This window comes from Anthonomus grandis, chromosome 18 (genome assembly GCF_022605725.1).
Source record: "Anthonomus grandis grandis chromosome 18, icAntGran1.3, whole genome shotgun sequence".
NCBI classification, from domain to species: domain Eukaryota; kingdom Metazoa; phylum Arthropoda; class Insecta; order Coleoptera; family Curculionidae; genus Anthonomus; species Anthonomus grandis.
Window position 1 is genome coordinate 3183751 of NC_065563.1, and position 20819 is coordinate 3204569.

The window sequence follows — 20819 nt, forward strand, 5'->3', positions numbered from 1 at the left end:
CGAGCCAATTTTTAGCTGATTCGTCGACACAGGTGATGTGAAGAATTCCCCCACCGTGGCTTACGCCTGCAAACTTGGGCGCAATTTTCGATCCGCTCTGCAGAGCGAGCGTTTTGTTGAGCAGCCAGCCCTTTAGGGTTTTGCCTGCTCCTCCGAGACGAATGCCTCGGGGTATTTTTTAGCTGTTATGGCCATTCTTAGAACCCCCGCCGCAGCAACCCGATAGGACAACCCTGGTTCCCGTCTTGGGCCCCTGGGCTTCTTCCTGGGTCTTTTTGACTCCGGCGGAGTTTCTCCCTCCGAGCGATGTCGTTTTTGCGTCTCGCTCGTATTGGCCTTGGTCTGGGTGGGTGTCAATGCCTCTTTGCCCCCCCCCCCCCCCTTTCCTTGGCCGCCAACAGTTTAGCTTTTCGTCTTTGAGCCCCCGACAGTCGTTTCCTTCCGGCAGGTCCCTCTTTGGCTTTCTCAGCGGCGGTTCCTTGCGGCCCCGCTGTTGACTTCTCAACAGCGGTTCCTTTAGGTCCCGCCATTGCTGGCAAAGGTTGCTCTTGGCCCCCTTCTTTGGTATTTTGGGTATCTTGGTCCATCATAGATGTTCCCACGAGTAGCTAGGGAAAGGGTGGTCCACCCCTGCAGAGCCCCGCATGCAGGGGTAAGGCTGTATACAATGGGGTGCGCCTTGTTCCCCAGGGTTGGCCGCTAGTGACTGGGCTTCCTCCCAGTCTTGCATCCCTTGGCGCGCGCCATACCCTAAGAATTGGGAGATTTTATAGTGTTCTCACCACGCGGTCCGGGTGGTTAAGCCCAGATCCCCGTGCCGTTCATCAGCACGTACCCCACGCTCCCTTTCAGGATCATGGGGGTCGTTGCGCCGAATGGACGGTTTACGGTATATAGCTGGTCCGCGACGATGACCTTCAGTTGGCCCGGACGGGTGTAGGCCCGTTGGCTTCCCTTATAGTCACCGTTAACCAGAATCATTTCTGATTTTCCGGCCGTTCTCCTATCCGCCACCTGGAGACGCGCCTGATAGGTTGCTAAACCCCCCAGATGTGTACTGCGGTATCAGGTGCAGACAATCTTAGAGGGAAAAGAATTTTGTTACGAATTGATAACACAACTGTCATTGCTTTTATAAATAAAATGGGGAGTATTCGCTTTAGAAAATTAAATAAATTAAGTAGGATTATTTGAGATTGTTGTGAAGAAAGGCAGATTTTTATTTTTGCATCTTATATCAAATCCTCAGAAAATAAAGAGGCAGATTTAGGTTCACGCCAGTTAAATTTATAAACAGAGTGGGAACTCAACAGTAGTTATTTTAACAAAATAATTGAAACATTTTATGAGCCGAGTATTGACCATTTTGCAAGTAGGATTAATAAGAAGTGTAGGGTTTTTGTGTCTTGGCATAGAGATCCTAAAGCCTATAATATAGATGCGTTTACATTAAATTGGGAGAATCTGGATTTTTATGCGTTTCCCCCTTTTATTTTGATTTTAAAAACCCTAAATAAAATTCAAAATGATAAGGCTACTGGAATTGTGGTAGTTCCTGATTGGCCTACCCAGCCATGGTACCCAGTCTTTTATTCCATGCTAATAAAACCCCCTTTAATTCTTAAACCGTCTTGTGATTTGCTCTTTTCTATTGACAGGTCACCTCACCCGTTATGGAAGCGCCTTACCCTGGTGGTAGGTGTCTTATCAGGGAAGCACTGAAAGTAAGTAATGTTCCGGTCTCAGCCATTGATATCTGTTTGGCATCCATCACAGAAGCCACTATTAGGCAGTATGATGTCGGTTTGAAGTTATGGTGGTTGTTTTGTAAGGAGAAGCAAATTAAGGTAAATACTTCTTTGATACCTGAAATTTTAGATTTTTTGGTGTCTCAGTATAATAAAGGAGCCTCTTATAGTGGTTTAAACTCCTATCGTTCCGCTATCAGCCTTATCTTAGGCCATCACATAGCGGAAGATAGCAGGATCAAAAGATTTTTTAAAGGAGTTTTTCACCTAAGACCTTCTAAACCTAGATATATAAATACTTGGGACCCGTCTTCAGTCCTTTCTTTTAGTAGAACTCTTAAAAATGATGATATTTCTGTTGAATACCTCACTTATAAGTTAGCCATGTTAATGGCATTGGCCACAGGACAGAGAGTACAAACATTAGCTTCTATTCAAATTGCAAATATTTCAAAATTCGAGAGGAAAATTGAAATAAAAATTGTAAATAGAATTAAAAATTCTGGAAAAAATAGACTTCAACCGTTACTTGTATTACCTTTTTTTGCTGACTCTGATATTTGTGTTGCTAAGACTCTTTTGTGTTATTTAGATCGGACTAAGAGTTTAAGGCTTTCTAATGTGGATTTATGTAAAAATTTGTTTATTACTTTTAAGAAACCCTTCCAGAATGCTTCTTCTCAAAGCATTTCAAGATGGATAAAGAAAATCATGGGTTTATCTGGAGTAGATATTTCTACTTTTAAGCCGCATAGCACTCGACATGCGGCAACATCGGCTGCTTTGAGAAGAGGCATTATAGGTTAGTTATAATACCATAAGATTAGCCGCTGGCTGGTCAGCTGCATCAACGACTTTTGCAGAGTTTTGCAAGTTCTATGATAGACCTGTTCAAGATCAGGCTGATTTTGCAAAAGCCGTTTTCGATAATTCTTAGTTTTGTTTTTGATACGTATATAATATATTACATTATGTTAATTATGTATTAGGTTTGTAATACCTTGTTACCTGATTTGATACATTGAGTTTATTTTTTGTTCAAAATTGTTCTTACAATTCAGAATTAGATATATTTGATTTTATTATAATTTTTGTGTTTTTTGTTTTACCTGGAGATATAAGGCCAAAAATGTCTTTCTTTAAACATCTACAATAATATTCTTATTTACGAGACGAGGACCAATATATTTAATTGATTAAACGAACTTACCCTAAGTGAAGTTCGATCCTAATTATATTGGTCCTCGTCAAAGTAAATAACTCCCACCCTACCCAGCATAAAATAGGTTATACATATTTTTGCTTTAACCCATTGACATTTTTGGGTTTTTTAACTTTAAATAAGTGAATTATGTGTGCGGCGCCGGAGTGGAGTAGGGGTCGCCCGGCGCGGTGGGAGATGCTATTTTTCGCGGTTGCTTTAAATCTCGTGGTTAACGTAGGAATGGGGAAACTACAATAATATTCTTATTTACATCGACGAGGACCAATATCATTAGGATCGAACTTCACTTAGGGTAAGTTCGTTTGATCAATTAATTATAGCGCTTATACGCGACAAGCGAACGAAATTAAGGTGTGTGTTGAAAAGAGATAGAGCGAAACCCGATTGGCGATTATGCCGGCAGTATTTCGTGTTTTCGCGACGAAGGCGGTTCACGGCTCGTGCCGGGGTATTTATTTATACAGGGTGTTCATTTGAAAAGTTCCCACCACGGATTTATCGAAAACCACTATTTAAAAAAAAAACGCCGATACTCAAAAGGTTTCTCAAGGGGGACAACTTTCTAACCTAAAATTACTTCACCCTCTGCCCCCAGGGTTATCCCCTTAAAAATTTTAAACGGCAAGGGGTATCGAGTAATAGCTTGTTTAAAAAGTCTTTTATTTTGATGTTTGATTTTTTTTAATTGGTCGATTCGTTTTCGAGAAAATTAGAAAAATCTTTGTTTATCTTAATTTGTTCAGATAGAAAACAAAAACATGAAAATATCAGTTTTTATTTCAATAAGTGTTCAAAATGTTGCCCGTTTTTGGCCAAACAATGATATAGGCGATGTTCAAATTCCTGACGGACATTTTCAAAAACATATTGTGGGATATCATGGCAGCTGTCGATGATGCGTTGACGAAGTTCATCCAAACTTTCAGGTCGGGGAGTAAACACAATAGATGTCAAATGACCCCATTTTTTTTCTTTTTTTTTTTTTTTTTTTTTTTTTGGGGGTCGGTTGAGAAATTCTTTATAAACACTGGTTACGCGGCGCCGCCCCGTAGTGTGGGACTCAGTGTCGAGTCTGTTTCGTCCTATACCCACTAAAACTCCACCACTGGGTGGTGCCTTGTGGCTCCCTACACTGCGGTCTGCTAAGAAGCAGTCCTATTGTGTCCCATATGTTTAGTCCCACAGGTTCAATTCTGTAGCTTCAAGGAAGTCCAGGATTGTGCCCAGTGGTAGATTTCTTATACCCTCTGGTGAGGGTTTCTCTTCCCTCAGGAATGTTGCCCTGGTTTGATTAAATGCTTCACAGAAGCACAGTATGTGAAGAGTTGTTTCGTCCTCCTCATTGCATCCCCTACATAGCGAGGTAACTGATTTCCCTAGCGTATGCAGGTGTTTCCTGCCGGGTGCATGGCCTGTAAATAGCCCTGCGACCCTTCGCAGTTGTTGTCTGGAGAGGCCCAGTATGTTCTCACCCTTCTTGAAGGGTGGGCTGCCTATAAGTTGTTTGGATTGTTCCATCTTTGGCAGCTGTTCCCAGTAGAATTTGTTCTGGTTTGTTAGCCAGTTGCCGATTTCCCTCTTCCAGGTCTTATCGCTGACACAGCATGTTGGTTCAGGGCCTACCAGGCTGTTGCTGGCTCCCTGGGTTGCAAGTTGGATAGATAGAAATTACCCCATAGAAAAAAGTCTAACGGCGTTATATCAGGAGATCTAGCAGGCCATTCTATAGGCCCCCTTCGCCCTATCCATTTATCTGGAAACTCGTCATCTGAAATAAATTTCCAGCAAGACGGCGCTCCTCCTCACTATGTTCTTCCCGTTTGGCAATGGCTTTATAGAATGCATACAACTTCTAGCTAAATATGATGGATTCTTGAAGATCATTTACATGCATGCAATGAAAGTGAAAAGATAAATGTTTTTTCAGGATTTTCTAATCAAATACAAAACGATTTAATCTCTTTAATCGCTTTTGTACTCAAGGAAAAATACGACATGAGTTGAATGAAACAGAGGTCGTGGCTATTATGATTGATGAGACACCAGATATAAGCGGCAAAGAACAACTTTGTGTAATTTTTACAGACTCAAATGACATAGTTGATGGATTTATGGGATTTATCGACGTAAGTGAAAATCGAACTGCAGAAGCGCTAACCAAAATAATTACGGATATCTTGAATGACTATAAATGTACTGATAAACTAGTAGCTCAAACTTACGATGGAGCCACTGTTTTATCGTCTAGTAAAAATAGGGTTCAGCAAAAAGTGCGGGAAATTTGTCCTGACGCGATACGTATGGTGCAATGCTCATATTTTAAATTTAGTTTTGTCGAAATCCTGCGAGAGGGTAGTGGAAACCAAACACTTTTTTGGAACAATTAAAAATTTGGGCACATTATTCCACATGAGTACCAAAGGTGCTGATTTCTATAATCGATTTTGTTCTAAAAAATTACCACGTGTAGTACAGACTCGATGGGCCTATAATTCCAGAACTGTAAACGTAATTTTCAGTAAACTTTTTAATTTGAAAAACCTATTTAATAATATGCTTAAAAATCAATCAAACTGGGATGTAGAGAATTTTTCGGTAGCTAGAATGTATTTATTTACACTAGATGATTTTGAATTCAATTATTTTTTAGAAATTTTCAATCAAATATTGGTTGAGACGGATGTACTGTATAATATAATACAGTCGAAACTATCTGATATTGGCTATTGTATTAAAAAAATGGAGAGTTTCAAAGCATTTTTGGAAAATTTCTTCATAGAATTCGAAAAAATCTATAAGTAAATGTGCGAATGCTTATGGCGAACCTCGAACAAAACGAAATATGGATGATGTTAAAACGCATTACAGGCGAATTTTCAGAGAAATAGTTGAAAACATCAAAAGCGAATTTGATGATCGCTACAGGGAAATTAGATTATTAGATTCTGTCCGTCTTTTGGATTCTGTTTCGAAACTTTTAGAAATAAATTTCCAGATGAAATATTCAATGGATTAAAATTGAAATACGGACAAAAGTTTGATTTTGAGAGATTGAAAAATGAGCTTAATTGTTTGTATTCATCATCAGAATTCAAAGGCATGAATGCTTATGAAGTCATACGTTTTTGCCAGGAAAAAAAATGTGCGAAGTGTTCCCTCAAATAATCAAATTAGCAAAATTAATCGTAACAATACCCGCTAGCTCGGCATCTGCAGAACGTTCATTCTCTGGATTAAAACGCATCCACACGTATTTACGTAATACTTAAGGACAAGAACGGCTTAGCAGTTTATCAATAATTTTCTTGGAGAAAGAACTCTTGCTAGATTTAAAACATTGCAGTTTTGGTGAAAAATCGTCGTATTGAACTAATTTATAAAAAATGATTGTTTCTGTTTCTCAGGTAGTCAGACATTTTTAAATAAATTTGTGTAAATAAAGACAATGTTCCACTTCATCAAGAAAACGATTCTTCTCGACGATTTTTTAATGGTAAGTACATTTAAAAAAATTATGCTACCTTATTGCCTAGTGCCTACCCTACTCTTAATGCCACTGCACGCCACTGGTTGGCATGTGTTATAAGCTATATGTAATAATCTGGTGGCAAATACTAACATTTAACTGAGCCCCAATTAATTATTTGGATTGCGGTAACAGTTGATCTGATAAAATATAAAAGTATAATAATATGCAACAGTATAAAATGTATATGTAGCAGTAAAAAATTGGTAAAAAGCACTTGAAATAGCTCAAAAGCAAGTCTTAAAAATAAGCATTTAATCTACATTTACCATATGTACATATCTTCATTTATTTTTTTTATTTTTCAGATTTACGAAGACGAATTAGTCTGCTTGCCTATACAAAGACCAGAAAAGTATCAGACCTTACCCCGAAGAAAAAAAAACAATATAAGATTGCCTCTGACCTAAGAAGAACAGCAAGAAAACTGGATTTCCAATACAGTGATCTTCGGGAACAAGTAAAAAAATATGAAAATTTTTCAACCTGTGATGAATTTCTTAAGGCAAAGCTAAAGGACAAAACATATCAATTTGTCATGTCACAATTGAGATGCCAACCACAACATCCAAAAGGAAGGCGATATACATTGGATGAAAAAATTCTGTTTTTGTCATTTTTAAAGCAAAGTCCAAGAGGCTATAACCTACTTCGAAAGCTATTTGCCATTCCATCAAGAAAAACACTTACCAACTTGTTGGCTAATATTCCCTTTTACACCGGAATTAATAAAAATATTATGGAAACTCTAAAAATAACGGTAGAAAAAATGAAGGACATTGAAAAGATTTATTCAGTAATATTCGAAGTAATATTCGCTGTTGAACCTTTATTGCAATATAATAAAAAAACCGACTTGATAGATGTTTTCAGGACAATGGTGGAGGGAAGACCAGAAGACATTTGATTGCAGATAAAACCATGGTTTTCATGGTGAGGGGTGTTTGCAAAAAATGGAAACAACCACTGTGCTATTATTTCAATGAAGGAGGAATGAAAACAGATGTGTTGGTAAAAACAATAAAAGAAGTTGTCATTGCTTGTGAAAATACTGGTCTGAGTGTTGTCAATTGTATGTGATCAGGCCAGTGCTAATGTGGCTGCGATTAAAAAAATATATAAAGAAACCCATGAATATTTTGTTAGAAGAGAATAGGAAAACAGACTATTTGCAGTTCTCATTGGGAGAAAAGAAATCATCCCACTTTATGATGCTCCACACCTTTTAAAGGGCATCAGAAATATTTTTTTTAATTATGACGTTATTTTTCAATGAAGAAATAATGCACCAGAGAAAGCTCGATGGGACCACATAAAACAAGTTTATGACTTTGAAGCAGCTGAATATGACGACTATAAATTGTGTTCAAAGCTAAGTTACAACCATATTGATAATAATAAAAAAATGAAACTATCTATTGCAGCTCAAATATTTAGTAATCGAGTAGCTAGTGTCATGAACAGAATGGCAAAATGTAACATTTCTAATAGCCCTGAGGGTGTATCAAAAGATGCAGTTAGCACTGCAGAATTTATTCTTTTCATGGACAAGGTTTTTGAAAGCGTAAACGGTAGTGCTATTACCACAAGACATGGAAAAGAATTAAAATCTGCGGTAACTATGCATTCAAAATATGTTAATTTTTGGTCAGAAGCTGTAAAGGTCTTTCAGAGTATAAAATTTGAGAACAAAAATCAAAAAGAAATACTCCCTCCTTCACTAAAAAATTGGATTCATACTCTCAAAGGCTTTTTATATTTATGGAACCAATTAAGTAAAGAGAGTGTGGCATTTTTATGTACAAGAAACCTAAATCAGGACCCTTTGGAAAACTTTTTTGGTTCCATCCGAAGCCATGGAGTAAGAAACATAAATCCAAATGTTACAAGTTTTGTCAATTCTTTCAAGACATTAATAATTAATAATTTTGTAGCATCACATTCAGCTTCTTACAATTGTGAAGATGATGAATTAGAAGGGCTGGATAATTTTAAGACATTGTTACTAAATGCAACAAAACCGGCAATACCTTCTGCTTTGTCCATCCCAAATGTAGATGTGCCTTATATAGACTTGAGCAAATGTTCTCTTTTAAGAAGGGGCAAATTAACGTACATTGCAGGATTTGTTGCTAACAAAATTAAACTATGTGCAGTCTGTAGGAAAAACTTAATTGAAGGTGATAGGAGTCGAGAAGAATATTTCTTAATTGAAGCTCGAGCTTATTCTCCTAGAGCTCTTCTGGCGCCTTCAACAAACTTTAACATATTTTTTCAAAAATGCATTCATTTTTTGGTTTCAACCATTTTACCCCAAATCTGTTTCTCATTAAATGTAACAGCACAGTCTAACAATGAAATCTATATACTAAAATCTATATATACTAATTCTATATATGAGGCCATTATTTGCAAAACTCGCTAATCGACATTTTTACCGAAAATTGTTTTTTGTGTCAGAAATGTTCATTTTTATAAGGCTAATAGTTTGGTCGAGTCAGTTCCGCGCTAAACAGGCTCTTTAATACCTAAATATCATATCAAAAAGGCTTGTAATTTGCAAAACTGGCTCTATGCTTCGCGAAATTAGTTGCAAAACTCGCTGAATGCGTTTGAACCAATAGCGCGCGTTAGAATATTCACGTGACTTTTTGCAGCTGTTTATGTGTTTTTACGTCTTATTTGCAGTCGCAGCGTGTGTCATATTAGTTGTTATCGTCCGTCTTATTTCAACGATTGTTGATATTGTTCAGTGTTCAATTATTATTTTAACGTCTTATTTGCTATGGAAATACTACATGCTAGTTCAAGTGTTTTACCTAGCCCTGCTGGGAAAGGACGTAAGAAAGAACGTCAGCCAGAAAACTATAAAAGAAATGTTGCCAAGCGTATGCGGTAGGTATATCATTTTTTAATGTGTCATAGAATCTTTTAATTAATCCCTGCTGTTCTATTCTAGACATTTACCACAGACTCTGGCAACGTATCCGACCTGCAAGCATGATGGTCGACCAGGACAACCTTATTATTGCACGACACTAACGATGGCGCAGGTCAAGGAGTGTCACGCGTACTTGTACGAATCTAAAGACAAGATAGAACAAGATAGGCGAATACTGGCTTGCTGCACGGGAAACAAACCCAAAAGAGGTAAAACAGACCACGCTCAGGTTTCTATACAATACAATATCCGTTTGAAGGATGGGCACTTGATAAGGGTATGCCGAAATGCCTTTTTGGAAATATCAAATTTTAGTAAAGATAGAATTCAAAGGGTAATGCGAAATTTTGTGCTTTTCGGGGCTCTTCCAAAGGAACGCAGAGGTGGCGATCGAGTAGGTGTAAAAAATATTGACAAGCAAAAAAGCATAAAGCAATTCATTGAATCAATTCAGTGTGTTGAATCGCACTATTGCCGAAGCAAGTCAAGTGTCCGGATGTATTTACCTTGTGACCTTTCTTTTAAAAAGCTCTACAATCAATATCTGGCAAAAACCCCGGAAGGTATGCATGTAAAAATAAGTTATTTCAGAAAATATGTAAATGCTAATTACAATATTGCATTTGGGACCCCACAGACTGACTGTTGTTCTTTCTGCCTGAGGACGAAAGAACAGATTAAATCAATGACATCCGCGAGTGGTAGGCATCAATTAATTGTGGAACATCGCATCCACGTATTGAAGGCAAAAACCTTTTTCAAATTACTTAAATACACTAAACCAACAACAGTTACCTTTTCTTTTGATTGTCAAAAGAATCTGGCCTTACCACGGTTGCCTGACCAATCTGCCTACTTTAGCCAGCAAATTAATTACAATAATTTCACAGTCGTATGTGGTAGCTCCCAGACTTAATTAAGAGTCACAAATGTCTTTTCATACTTATGGACCGAAATTCAATCTCCGAAACATTCTAATGCTATAACATCGGCTGTTCGAGATGTTTTGATTAACTTCAATTTTGAAAATTCCGTAACAAAAATAAATTTATTTGCCGACGGGTGTGGCGGCCAAAATAAAAATACTATAATGATGGCAATGCTGGCCCACTGGCTTCAAGAAGGGGCGCCAAAAAACATTAAATGTCTGGAACTGATTTTCCCGATGGTTGGACATTCCTTCATCCCTCCCGACAGGGTTTTTGGTTTGGTCGAAAAGGACATAAAGAAGACACCAGTAATTGTCGAACCTTGTCAATATGATGACATAATTAAAAAACATGCCACTGTTCGAAAGTTAGGGGTTGACTGGAGACTATTCGACTGGAGAGCAGAGACCAAAAGAGTAGTGAAGAATCCCTCATCGTGGCATTTTGCCTTCAATAAAGCAAAACGTTTCATTTTCATCAGGAATAATGGTACTGTTCTGGTGCAAGGCGAACCTAATTATCGCACTAATATTGGGCAACCTAAAGGTATTTGCAAAAAAAATTGCAAAGTTTCCTCGCTATCGCCTAAAGAGGCCATTAGGCAATCAATTGAAGGGTGACAAAAGTACAATTGACAAGTTGCTGGCTCAACATTACGGAAACGATTGGAGGAGTCTTCCACAATTAACTTTCTATAAAAGTCATCTCACAAAGCCTGCCGCTGCACGCGAAGAAGACGATAAGTTGGAGGGATGCCAAAATCAAACTGAGGATTTTCCTGTTTGAATAATTTATATTTTGATTTTGTTTTGACTGAATTTCCAACATTTATTTTTGTTAGAAAAAATGTTTCTTTGTTTTTTATGCAGTTAAATAAACGCAATTAGGATTTGTTTATGCTTTCACCCTAGTTTTAATATTATTATCATGTTTGATTAATAAAGGGAAGAACTAGAAGATATATATTTTTTTAATTTTATTTGCAAAACTCTCTCTATGCACTTTATTTATTTATTTTTAGCAACATTTTTAGCGTTTTAGATTTCTAATTAGTGGTTTTGCTTTTCTGTACCTACGAAGCTACCAGTAAAAAAAAACAGCTAAATTATAATGCATTAGTAATTCTGTGAGCATTTTTTTCATTTCCTGAACAATTTGCTTTAAAGCATAGGACGAGTTTTGCAAATAATGGCCTCATATAGTTCAAATCTATATACTTTCGTAACAGCAATTTTGATGTTTGTCTTAAAACATTTATGCAAAGAGGACATTTTTATTTTTAACTGTCAAAAACATAACCTTTCAGAAATGCTGTTTCAGTACGAAACAAAGTTCCATACATTTATATGGATCAGAAATATTAATAATATATTGAAGGGAAAGTCCACAATTCGTAATTCAAGTGATTCAATCAAACTGTATGCTTCAAAAAAATATGAAAAGCATCAGAAATTTAAACAGAGGATAGAGAGAATGAAAAATTTGAAATCATGATTTTAAAGTGTATTATGACTATGAAAGACTACCTAAAGAAAGGCGGTTATTGTTTTGCTGATATGAGGGGGAAACATCAGAATCGCCTTCACCGATTGAGCTCTCAATTAATGTGCGTAACCACATAAAATCTTTTAAAAGTAGGAAGTCATATTATAGCCTTAAAAAATCATCAAAGATCTACCTCCCTGAAGAGCTCAGGTTAAGAAAATGCACAAAATGTACGGCGACAAATTCCCCAATGACCCAATAATTTATGAAGCATACAGACAAATTTTCGTCAAAGATTTTAACATTAGTTTCGGGTATCCTCGCTCCGATACGTGTAGTGTGTGTGATGAATACACAGTTAAAATGAAGTCACTACAAGAGAAACAAGGGAAAGAGAAAGAGAATAAAGAACACTATCGAAAACGAGGCACAGTTGGAATTACAAAATGAAATTAAAGGTTTGGAAAATGAAAATAAATTGCATAAACTTAAAGCAGCTACTTTCTATACTAGAAAGCGACACGCTAATAAAGTCCAGAAAAAATGAGTCAATTGAAGCTATAACCATGGACTTTTCCAAAAATCTTCTACACCCAACATCACTACCAATGATGTATACTACAAAAGGCAATTGACCTTTGTCAGTTTTAATATTCATAAGCTCTCTACCAATGAGGCTGTTTTTTATACATACCCTGAGACTATTGCCAAGAAAGGTGCAGATGAAGTTGCGTCTTTATTACATGATTTTTGCCATAATATTCTAGGACAAACTGTTAGATGTTTGGAAATATTTTGCGACTCATGCGCAGACCAAAATAAGAATTACACCATTATACGCCTCTTACATCATATGGTCCATAGAGAAGGTAGGTTTGATAAAATCAAAATTACATTTCCAATTCGGGGGCACTCGTACTTAGAGTGCGATAAAGACTTTGCTCTCATCAAACAGAAAACAAGAGTTGAAGTTCCATCCCAATGGGTTGAGGTTTTTAAAAGTGCTAGGGTTAAACAAATGCCATTTAATGTTATTAACTGTACTACAGACATTTTCCATGCATGGACAAAATTTTTAACCCCTCAATATAAAAAAACCTGTCCATTTCCAACAAGGCCAATAAAAGAACTAATAATAATCCATCAACATCCACGAACAATTCAAATGCGAGAAAGTTACAATGAAGCTATATCAAGTTTTGTTCTAATATCCCCAAGGCCAGGCATAGCGGCTGCAACACCGGACAAACTTTACAATGGCCTCATTCCTATTCCAAAGTTGAAGTATGACCAACTGCAGGAACTTAAGAAGTTTGTAGATGAAACCTATCAATACCAATGTCTATTATAATGTTCGTGCCAAACATGACTCGCTACTTCGGAATGAAGGTAAGCGACAACGGTCAAATATTAAGGTTCTTAGTAATATTGTATTCTTGTTATAGCGGCGTTCAAACGTAATTCTTGTGGACTTGAATCGTTTCTCGGTACACCGAAGAGAAGGAATCTTCAATTATTTTTTTTTCCAAAATTCTGTTTATTTTTTTGTGATTTTTAGTAGTCTCTAAGTATTGCCCATGTTAATGACTTCTAATAAAAAAATAGTACAAAACGATTTATTTTTTATTGTTTTGCATGGTCTTCCAACTTTCAAATTCGTTTTTCTCAAAAATATAAAAATGTGCCTTAGATCGTTCTTCCCCTGTAGTCTTCATATACATACATACCCTTTTCGATTTTCGACCAAAAAAATATAATTTTTGGGTTTTTTTACTGGAAATTGTTAGATTAGGACTTACTTTAAAATTTGCCAATAATCATTTTAGGGAAAAAAAATGGTACGGTCGGAAAAAACCAGTTTTTTTTTCTTTTTCCCACATTTTTAATTATTATTATATTATCTCGGCTTCTATAGCTTCGACTCAATTTGTTTATGGTTTCTCTTATTCCTTATTCTCCTCCTGTCAATTCTTTTGATATTTTACTATTAGCTTACTATTGGCTTTCAAAAATAAAACAATAAAATCAAAAAAATCCACGAAAAAACTCGGTTGTCTTATCCCCATACATGAATTTTTATGGGACCTGATATTTTCCTTTATATTGTCGCACTCGTATAAATCGTGGAAAATTTTATCATTAAGCTTTTTTACTAGTTTTTGAATGGTCTTTAACCAGAAGAAAGAAATTTTGAATTCGGTGCATATTTTGAAAAAATGTTCATTTTGACCCCGGGTTTTGTTCGAAAATCGAAAAATGCAAAGAAGTAGGTTTTCTGTTCATTTTAGAGTCGAATTGGTAATAATCTTTTTTAAAGGTATTTTGAAGTAGTATAGGATTGAAAAATAAAAAAATTTAAATTTTTCCATAGGGCTCTTGATAATTCGATATTTATGTTTAATAGTTTTTCCCAATTTTCTCCGATTCTATAATAGCTAGAACCGATTCGTTTAGACAAATGGATAGCTCTTAATATTCCTAAGAACTTTTATTTCATACAAGAAGTTGTCAGAGTTATAGTTTATTTATAAAAAAATAAAAACCATTTTTTCGAAATTTTTCGTGACCCTTTCGATTTTCGACCAAAAAAAAATTTTTTTTCTTGGGTTTTTTTACTGGAAATTGTTAGTTTAGGGCTTACTTTAAAATTTGCCAATAATCATTTTTGGAAAAAAAAAATGGTACTACGAAAAAAAACATGTTTTCTTTTCTTTTTTCCACATTTTTACTAATATATCGGCTGCTATAGCTTAGATTCAATTCGTTGATGGTATCTTTTATTCCTTTTTCTCCTCCTGTCAATTCCTTTTATATTTCATTACAATAAGCTTTTAAAAATAATACTGAAGAATCAAAAAAATCTACCTAAAAACCCTTTTGTCCTATCTCAATACATAGATTCCTATGGGATCTAATGTTTAATTTTTATTTTGTGTCACTTTTATCAATCTTGGAAAAATTTTTTATAAAGTTTTTTTACTAGTTTTTGAATGATCTTTAAGCAAAAAAAAGATATTTTGAATTCGGAAATTATTTTGAAAAAATGCTCATTTTGGTCCCTGATTTTGCTTCAAAATCGAAAAATGCAAAGAAATAGGTTATACGTTTATTTTAGAGAAAAATTAGTAATAAACTTTTTTAAGGGTAGTCTGAACTGGTACAGGATAGAAAAATAAAAAATCAAAATTTTTTCATAGGGCTCTTGATAATTCGATATTTATGTATAGTGATTTTTTCGAATTTTCTCCGATTCTGTGATAGATAGAGTCAATTCGTTTTGACACGCGGATACCTCGTAATATTCCTAAGAACTTTTATTAAAAACAAAAAGTTGTCAGAGTTATAGTTTATTTATGAAAAAATAAAACCATTTTTTCGAAATTTTTCGTGAATATACAATTATTATATTAATCATATTAATTATATTAATCTTTGACTAAAAAAAAATTTTTTTTCTTGGGTTTTTTTAGTAAAAATTGCCAGTTTAGGGCTAACATTAAAATTTGTCAATACTCATTTAAAAAAAAAATTGTACCGTGGGAAAAAACCAGTTTTCTTTTGTTTTTCCCACATTTTTACTAATATCTCGGCTTCTATAGCTTCGATTCAATTCGTTAGGAGTTTCTTTTAATACTAATCCTTTTCCTGTTAATTCTTTTCAAATTTTATTACAATTGCTTTTTAAAATAAAAATAGAAAATAAAAAGAATCGACATAAAAACCCGGTTGTCTTATCCCAATACCCTAATAAATGGGACCCTCTTTTTCCTTTATCTTGTGGAAAATCTACTTATTAAACTTTTCTACTAAGTTTTAAATGGCCTTTAAGGTAAAAAAAGAAATTTTGAATTTGGAGCATAATTTGAAAACTTAAATGAAACTGAACTTAATGAAAATTAACTCAAACTTACTTTGAATACAGCGATTATCTGCATACTTTGGTGAATACGCCATAACGCCTTTCACCAGTACGACAGTGAATCAATTGATGAGTCTGATTTAGCATATCCACCCTAGATGTCGCTAGAGAAGTAACATTAATATTTTTAGCATATTTTTTTATCTTGAATGGCCTTTTTAACAGAAAGGTTTACTTTACTTACACTCATGAGACCTACACTTTTTTGCTCTTGGTTTAACCTGGCTTCTTAGGGCAGAGCCTATTCTCTTCACCAAAAATGTAGGAAATAGAGAAAATAATATTGTGATTTGCCAATAACGACCTTTATTCTCCTTAATGTTTTTTGGCTCTAATGCTACATAACATACAATCATAATTTTTAATAAAGATCTTACCTGTATTATATGATATGTGTTATTCTTTAATACATGTTGTCCTTATCTTAATAAAAAAATTTATATAAGTACATATAACTTCTGCCTATTCTATGTGAACTATACTATTGTTATTTAAATAATGTATAAAACTAATTAACTTAATAATGTTACAAAAATATTTAATGCATGTCAAACCTGCATAAAACTGAACTTTGTCATGACTATTTTTTTTATTTTTATATGCTCATATGAAAAACTTAATTTTAACTTGTGCACTTTTTTTTTCACATCCTCCAACTTTTTGCAGCAAAATGAATTTCAGGCTCTGCTGTTGGTGCAAAATTGAAATCATGTCCCTTACTGAAATTTGACACCGGCTCACCTTCTACCAAATCGTTGACAGTTTCTCTGTTTGAAGTACCATGCTTCAAAGAAGTGGATGAACTTGTACTGGGTATAGATAAGTTTGTACTAAGCAATTCTGTATTAACCTTGAAAAAAATCAAGCTTCGAAATAAATAAAGATAAATTGGAAGTATAGACCTACCTGAGTTTTTGATAAAGTCTTCAGTTTCTCCGCGCTTAACCTCTTTGCATGTGGAAAAATAGTGGGCCCATTCATTCAATTTTTGTTAACAAAATGACAATTACATTCCAATGCATGGACCTTTAGGTTTTTTATCCATTTGCCTACAAGGAACAAAATTTATAGAATACCTCACTTAGATATAAAAAAAAATTAAAGATTTAGTAAAAATACCTTAGTATTCCTTAGCAGAGATATTCATTTCCCTTTTTCCAGCAGCCGGACTCCGTGTCGTATGGAATTCCACTGATTGATTCGATTCCACATGACCGGCACTCTATGCGCAAAAATAGTCGCCAGAACGCAACTCGTTTAATCGCTTCAAGGCGAGATGTCCGGACGTGTGGTTTTCAATACATTTGTTTACGTTTTATTTGACAGCTGATTTTTTTGCCTTTGTGAAGTTCATGAATTTTGTTTTTTTGGTGTTTAACATTGATTTATCAATTAAGTACTTATTATGAGGGTTCGTGCCGAACATTGGCAGATGTTGCTAGAACTCTGTGAGGCAAATCCAATGTTAATAACAAACAAATTTAATGGCCCTGATGGCAAAACAAAGGGGCATGCTCTCTGGCAAAATGTTGCCCATAAATTAAATAGTCTTGGATTTGGTGAAAAAACCAAGGATGAATGGAGAAGGGTGAGTATTATCAAAGTAAAGAAAAGTAATATAATCATTATTATACCTACTTAGTTTTTTATATGAAATTAATAAATAGGTATAGGTACTTACCACTTACCTTCTTACCTATACCCACATTAGTTCCCATTTCCTTTCTAGACATAATAATAATATGTGGATGTAGGTATGAGTAGTGCTTATCTTTTTTGTACTAATATTATTAAGTACCGTCAAACGGGGTTAAGTGAATCATAGTGGGTAAAATGAATTAATCGGGTATTTCCGCAAAAAAGTCGATCCCGTCGCAGACCTGCCCCATATAGTGACATTATTGACATAACGACATGTTCCGGTTAAACGATTTTTTTGTATTTTACAAAACTTTGGAAACGATTGGTTGCGGAAGTGATCAATATTAATATTTATTTACTTGAATGTAATTAATGTGTTTATTAGACATTAATAAACAAATTTGTGCTTAATTTTTGGTAAATTTTTTTTTGTTGAATTTTAGCATTTTTTTTTTTCTAAGATGGTAACTTTAATGGGTAAAATGAATCATTTAAGTGTCGCAATAATTTTTTATATAAGAAATATTTTTTTATTAGTTTTGGTCTTTTTAGCATGCCGAGAATTTAAAAAAAAAAATTGGGGCCGCAGGGAAAATGTAACTACGATCAAGAATATGTTCGTCGAGCAGTGGCAGCGGTTAGACGAGGTGATATGTCCATGAGACAAGCATCTGAAAGATTTGGTGTACCTTTCAGTACCATTCAAAGAAGATATCATGGCAAACATTCTTTAAAATATGGTCGACAGCCTGTACTAAGTGGTGAGCAAGAGCTAAGACTAAAGGAGACAATCAAAATTTGCGCCGACTGGGGATTCCCATTAAAAAGTACAGATGTTAGAGCAATTGTGCAACAATATCTAAATAGACTAGGAGTAAGGGATTCCAGATTTAAAGAAAATATGCCAGGGATGGACTGGTTCAAAAGTTTTATGAGCAGAAATAAAGACCTTACCGTTAAGTTGGCTGAAAATACAAAACGCGTTAGAGGTGCATTAACCCGCGAGGTTATTCAAAAATATTTTGAAAACTTGCAGGTCACGTTGAAAGACGTCCCTGCTCAAAATATTATCAATTATGACGAGACCAATTTTGTGGATGATCCCGGGTCGGCTAAAGTAATTACAAAAAGAGGTGCAAAGCATGCCCATAGGTTAATAGACTCCTCAAAGACCAGCACAACTGTGATGTTTGCAATAGCCGCTGATGGAACATTACTGCCTCCATATACGGTATACAAGGCAAAACATTCCTATGATGGTTGGACAGAGGGAGGAATTGAAGGAGCAAGATATAACAGAAGCATGAGTGGATGGTTTGACTCTGATATATTTGAGGACTGGTTTAAGACAATTGTCATGCCTTATTTTCGAAAGCTTGCTGAGCGTAAAGTTTTAATAGGCGATAACTTAAATTGCCACATTACCACTAATGTCGTACAGCAATGTGAGAATAATGAAATTGATTTTGTCTTACTCCCTCCCAATTCAACTCATTTGCTTCAACCGCTCGATGTCGCGTATTTTAGGCCTTTAAAAGCTGCATGGAGATCCACCTTGGAACAATGGAAACTAAAACACCGTGGAGTCATTCCTAAAACGGAGTTTCCAAGGCTGCTGAGACAGAGTGTGGAAAAGGTTGGCATAAAGTCGAAAGAAAATTCCATTGCTGGTTTTAAGGCATGTGGAATTTTTCCGCTCGATCCCAACAAAGTTTTAAATAAAATTCCACGAAATTTACACATCGATGAAAATGGTGAGAACAATGATCAGGCCTGGAGTAACACAATAATCAGTCACCTAAAAAATTAAAAACTACCCCGAATCAATCAACAAAGAGAGGAAAAAAAATTATTATCGAGGCTGGCAAAAGTGTGTCAAGTCAAAGTTTATTATCGACGATAATAGATAAAACACCCACAAAAAAATCATCTAAAAAAAACATGAAAAAAAACGAAAGAAGAGCCCTGGAAATATTGGATGATGAGTTAGATCGAGAGTTAGATAAAGAATTTTCCCTAAGTGATTTCGAAAATATTGTTGAAAACTTTGACGAGTTTGATCCAAATCCGTCGACATCGAATGATGATACTTACATGATCGACACAGACTTATCCATGGAGCCAAGGATTGGGGAGTTTATTATTGCAAAGTTTCCAACCGAGAAACGAGATCGATTGTTTGTTGGCAAAATCGAGAATTGTTCAAAGAAAAAAGAATTTACTATAAATGCCATGAGAAAAAAGGGAAACTCGGAAAAGGGGTATTTTGTTTATCCAGAAATACAGGACCTTTGCCTAATAAGCCAAGACCAAATTATTAGAAAACTGCGTCAAAAGTCTTTCAAGAGGGGTAAATTTGTTTTTAACTTAGACAACGACGAATTTAAAAAGTTGGAGTAATTTCTTTTTTGTTAATTTTCCTATGTTTTGTATGTAGACTTAAGTTTTTTTTACCAAGAGTGCCATTTTTGTTTAAAGAAAAGTTCCTAAGTTTGTTGTTTTTATAAAGCCTTAATATTCTGTGATAGAATATGTTATAGAATAAGACTTTGTTACTTAATCTTACTTTTGTTACCTTTAGAATAAAGAATTTGTTTTTTTTTTAAGTGTTTTTTTCCGTTTAAATCTTCTTTTTTTATTTTTTGTTGATTTATTTTACCCACATTATGTTTAAAGTGAATTTTACAGCACTTCTAATACATGATTCACTTTACCCCAAACCAAAGGGTAAAGTGAATCAGACTTTATCAAAAAAAATGGAGGACTTCCCATGCTTAAATGCTTACAAGTTTTAACAAAATCTTTTAAGACGTTTACCAGAATCTACAATATTTTTTACATATTTTTTAATTTAATACTTTGGCAGAAAAACGAAAAAAACCACTTATTTTAATTCACTTAACCCCATTTGACGGTACCTATTATACATAATATAAAAATCGGATGCATGACTTTTGGTTTTAGGCATTAACTGATTGGAAGTGCAAAACCAAAGCAAAAGCAGCCAAAATAAAACTAGAAATTAATAGAACAGGTGGTGGTGCTGCTAATTATATTCCATTATCAGAAATAGAAAACAGGTTGCTTGCCCTCATGGGCTCCAAAGCTATAGAGGGGGATGTAAATATTGTGGAACTTGGCTTTGGTAATGAAGTGTATGTATATTACAACAGTGCAATATAGAGGAATATTTTAGTTTTTTAGAGTTGTGTGGTTTGGTATTTTGGAGAAGGTACTATGGTGAATCGTTGATTGAATTATTACACTAAGTATTTTAAATGTATTATGTATAAATCTTACAAAATGCTCTAGAATAATTTAATTTTTGCTTATTTTTAGGAAACAAATATTTGTGGAATTGAGGCTGACCATTCATTGGATCACCCTTACACTAAAAATTGCCTG

General features: G+C 34.9%; 2 protein-coding genes across 2 annotated transcripts in view; both read left to right on the top strand.

The window, feature by feature from the left end:
• The window catches only part of LOC126746707 (uncharacterized), a 100273-nt gene that overhangs the window by 67776 nt on the left and 11678 nt on the right, over positions 1-20819 (top strand). The gene's annotated exons all lie outside the window — the stretch shown is intronic.
• On the top strand, positions 9010-10956 carry LOC126746708 (uncharacterized). Its single transcript, XM_050455049.1, has 2 exons — positions 9010-9394; positions 9459-10956. Exons 1-2 carry the CDS (start codon positions 9285-9287, stop codon positions 10354-10356), a joined length of 1008 nt encoding a protein of 335 aa, XP_050311006.1. The 5' UTR covers positions 9010-9284; the 3' UTR covers positions 10357-10956.

Bases quoted from the DNA above. Each gene is read 5' to 3' on its own strand.
- LOC126746708 (XM_050455049.1), top strand. From the start codon at position 9,285: ATGGAAATACTACATGCTAGTTCAAGTGTTTTACCTAGCCCTGCTGGG. The intron at 9,395-9,458 runs GTAGGTATATCA...GTTCTATTCTAG, and splicing joins AATGTTGCCAAGCGTATGCG to ACATTTACCACAGACTCTGG.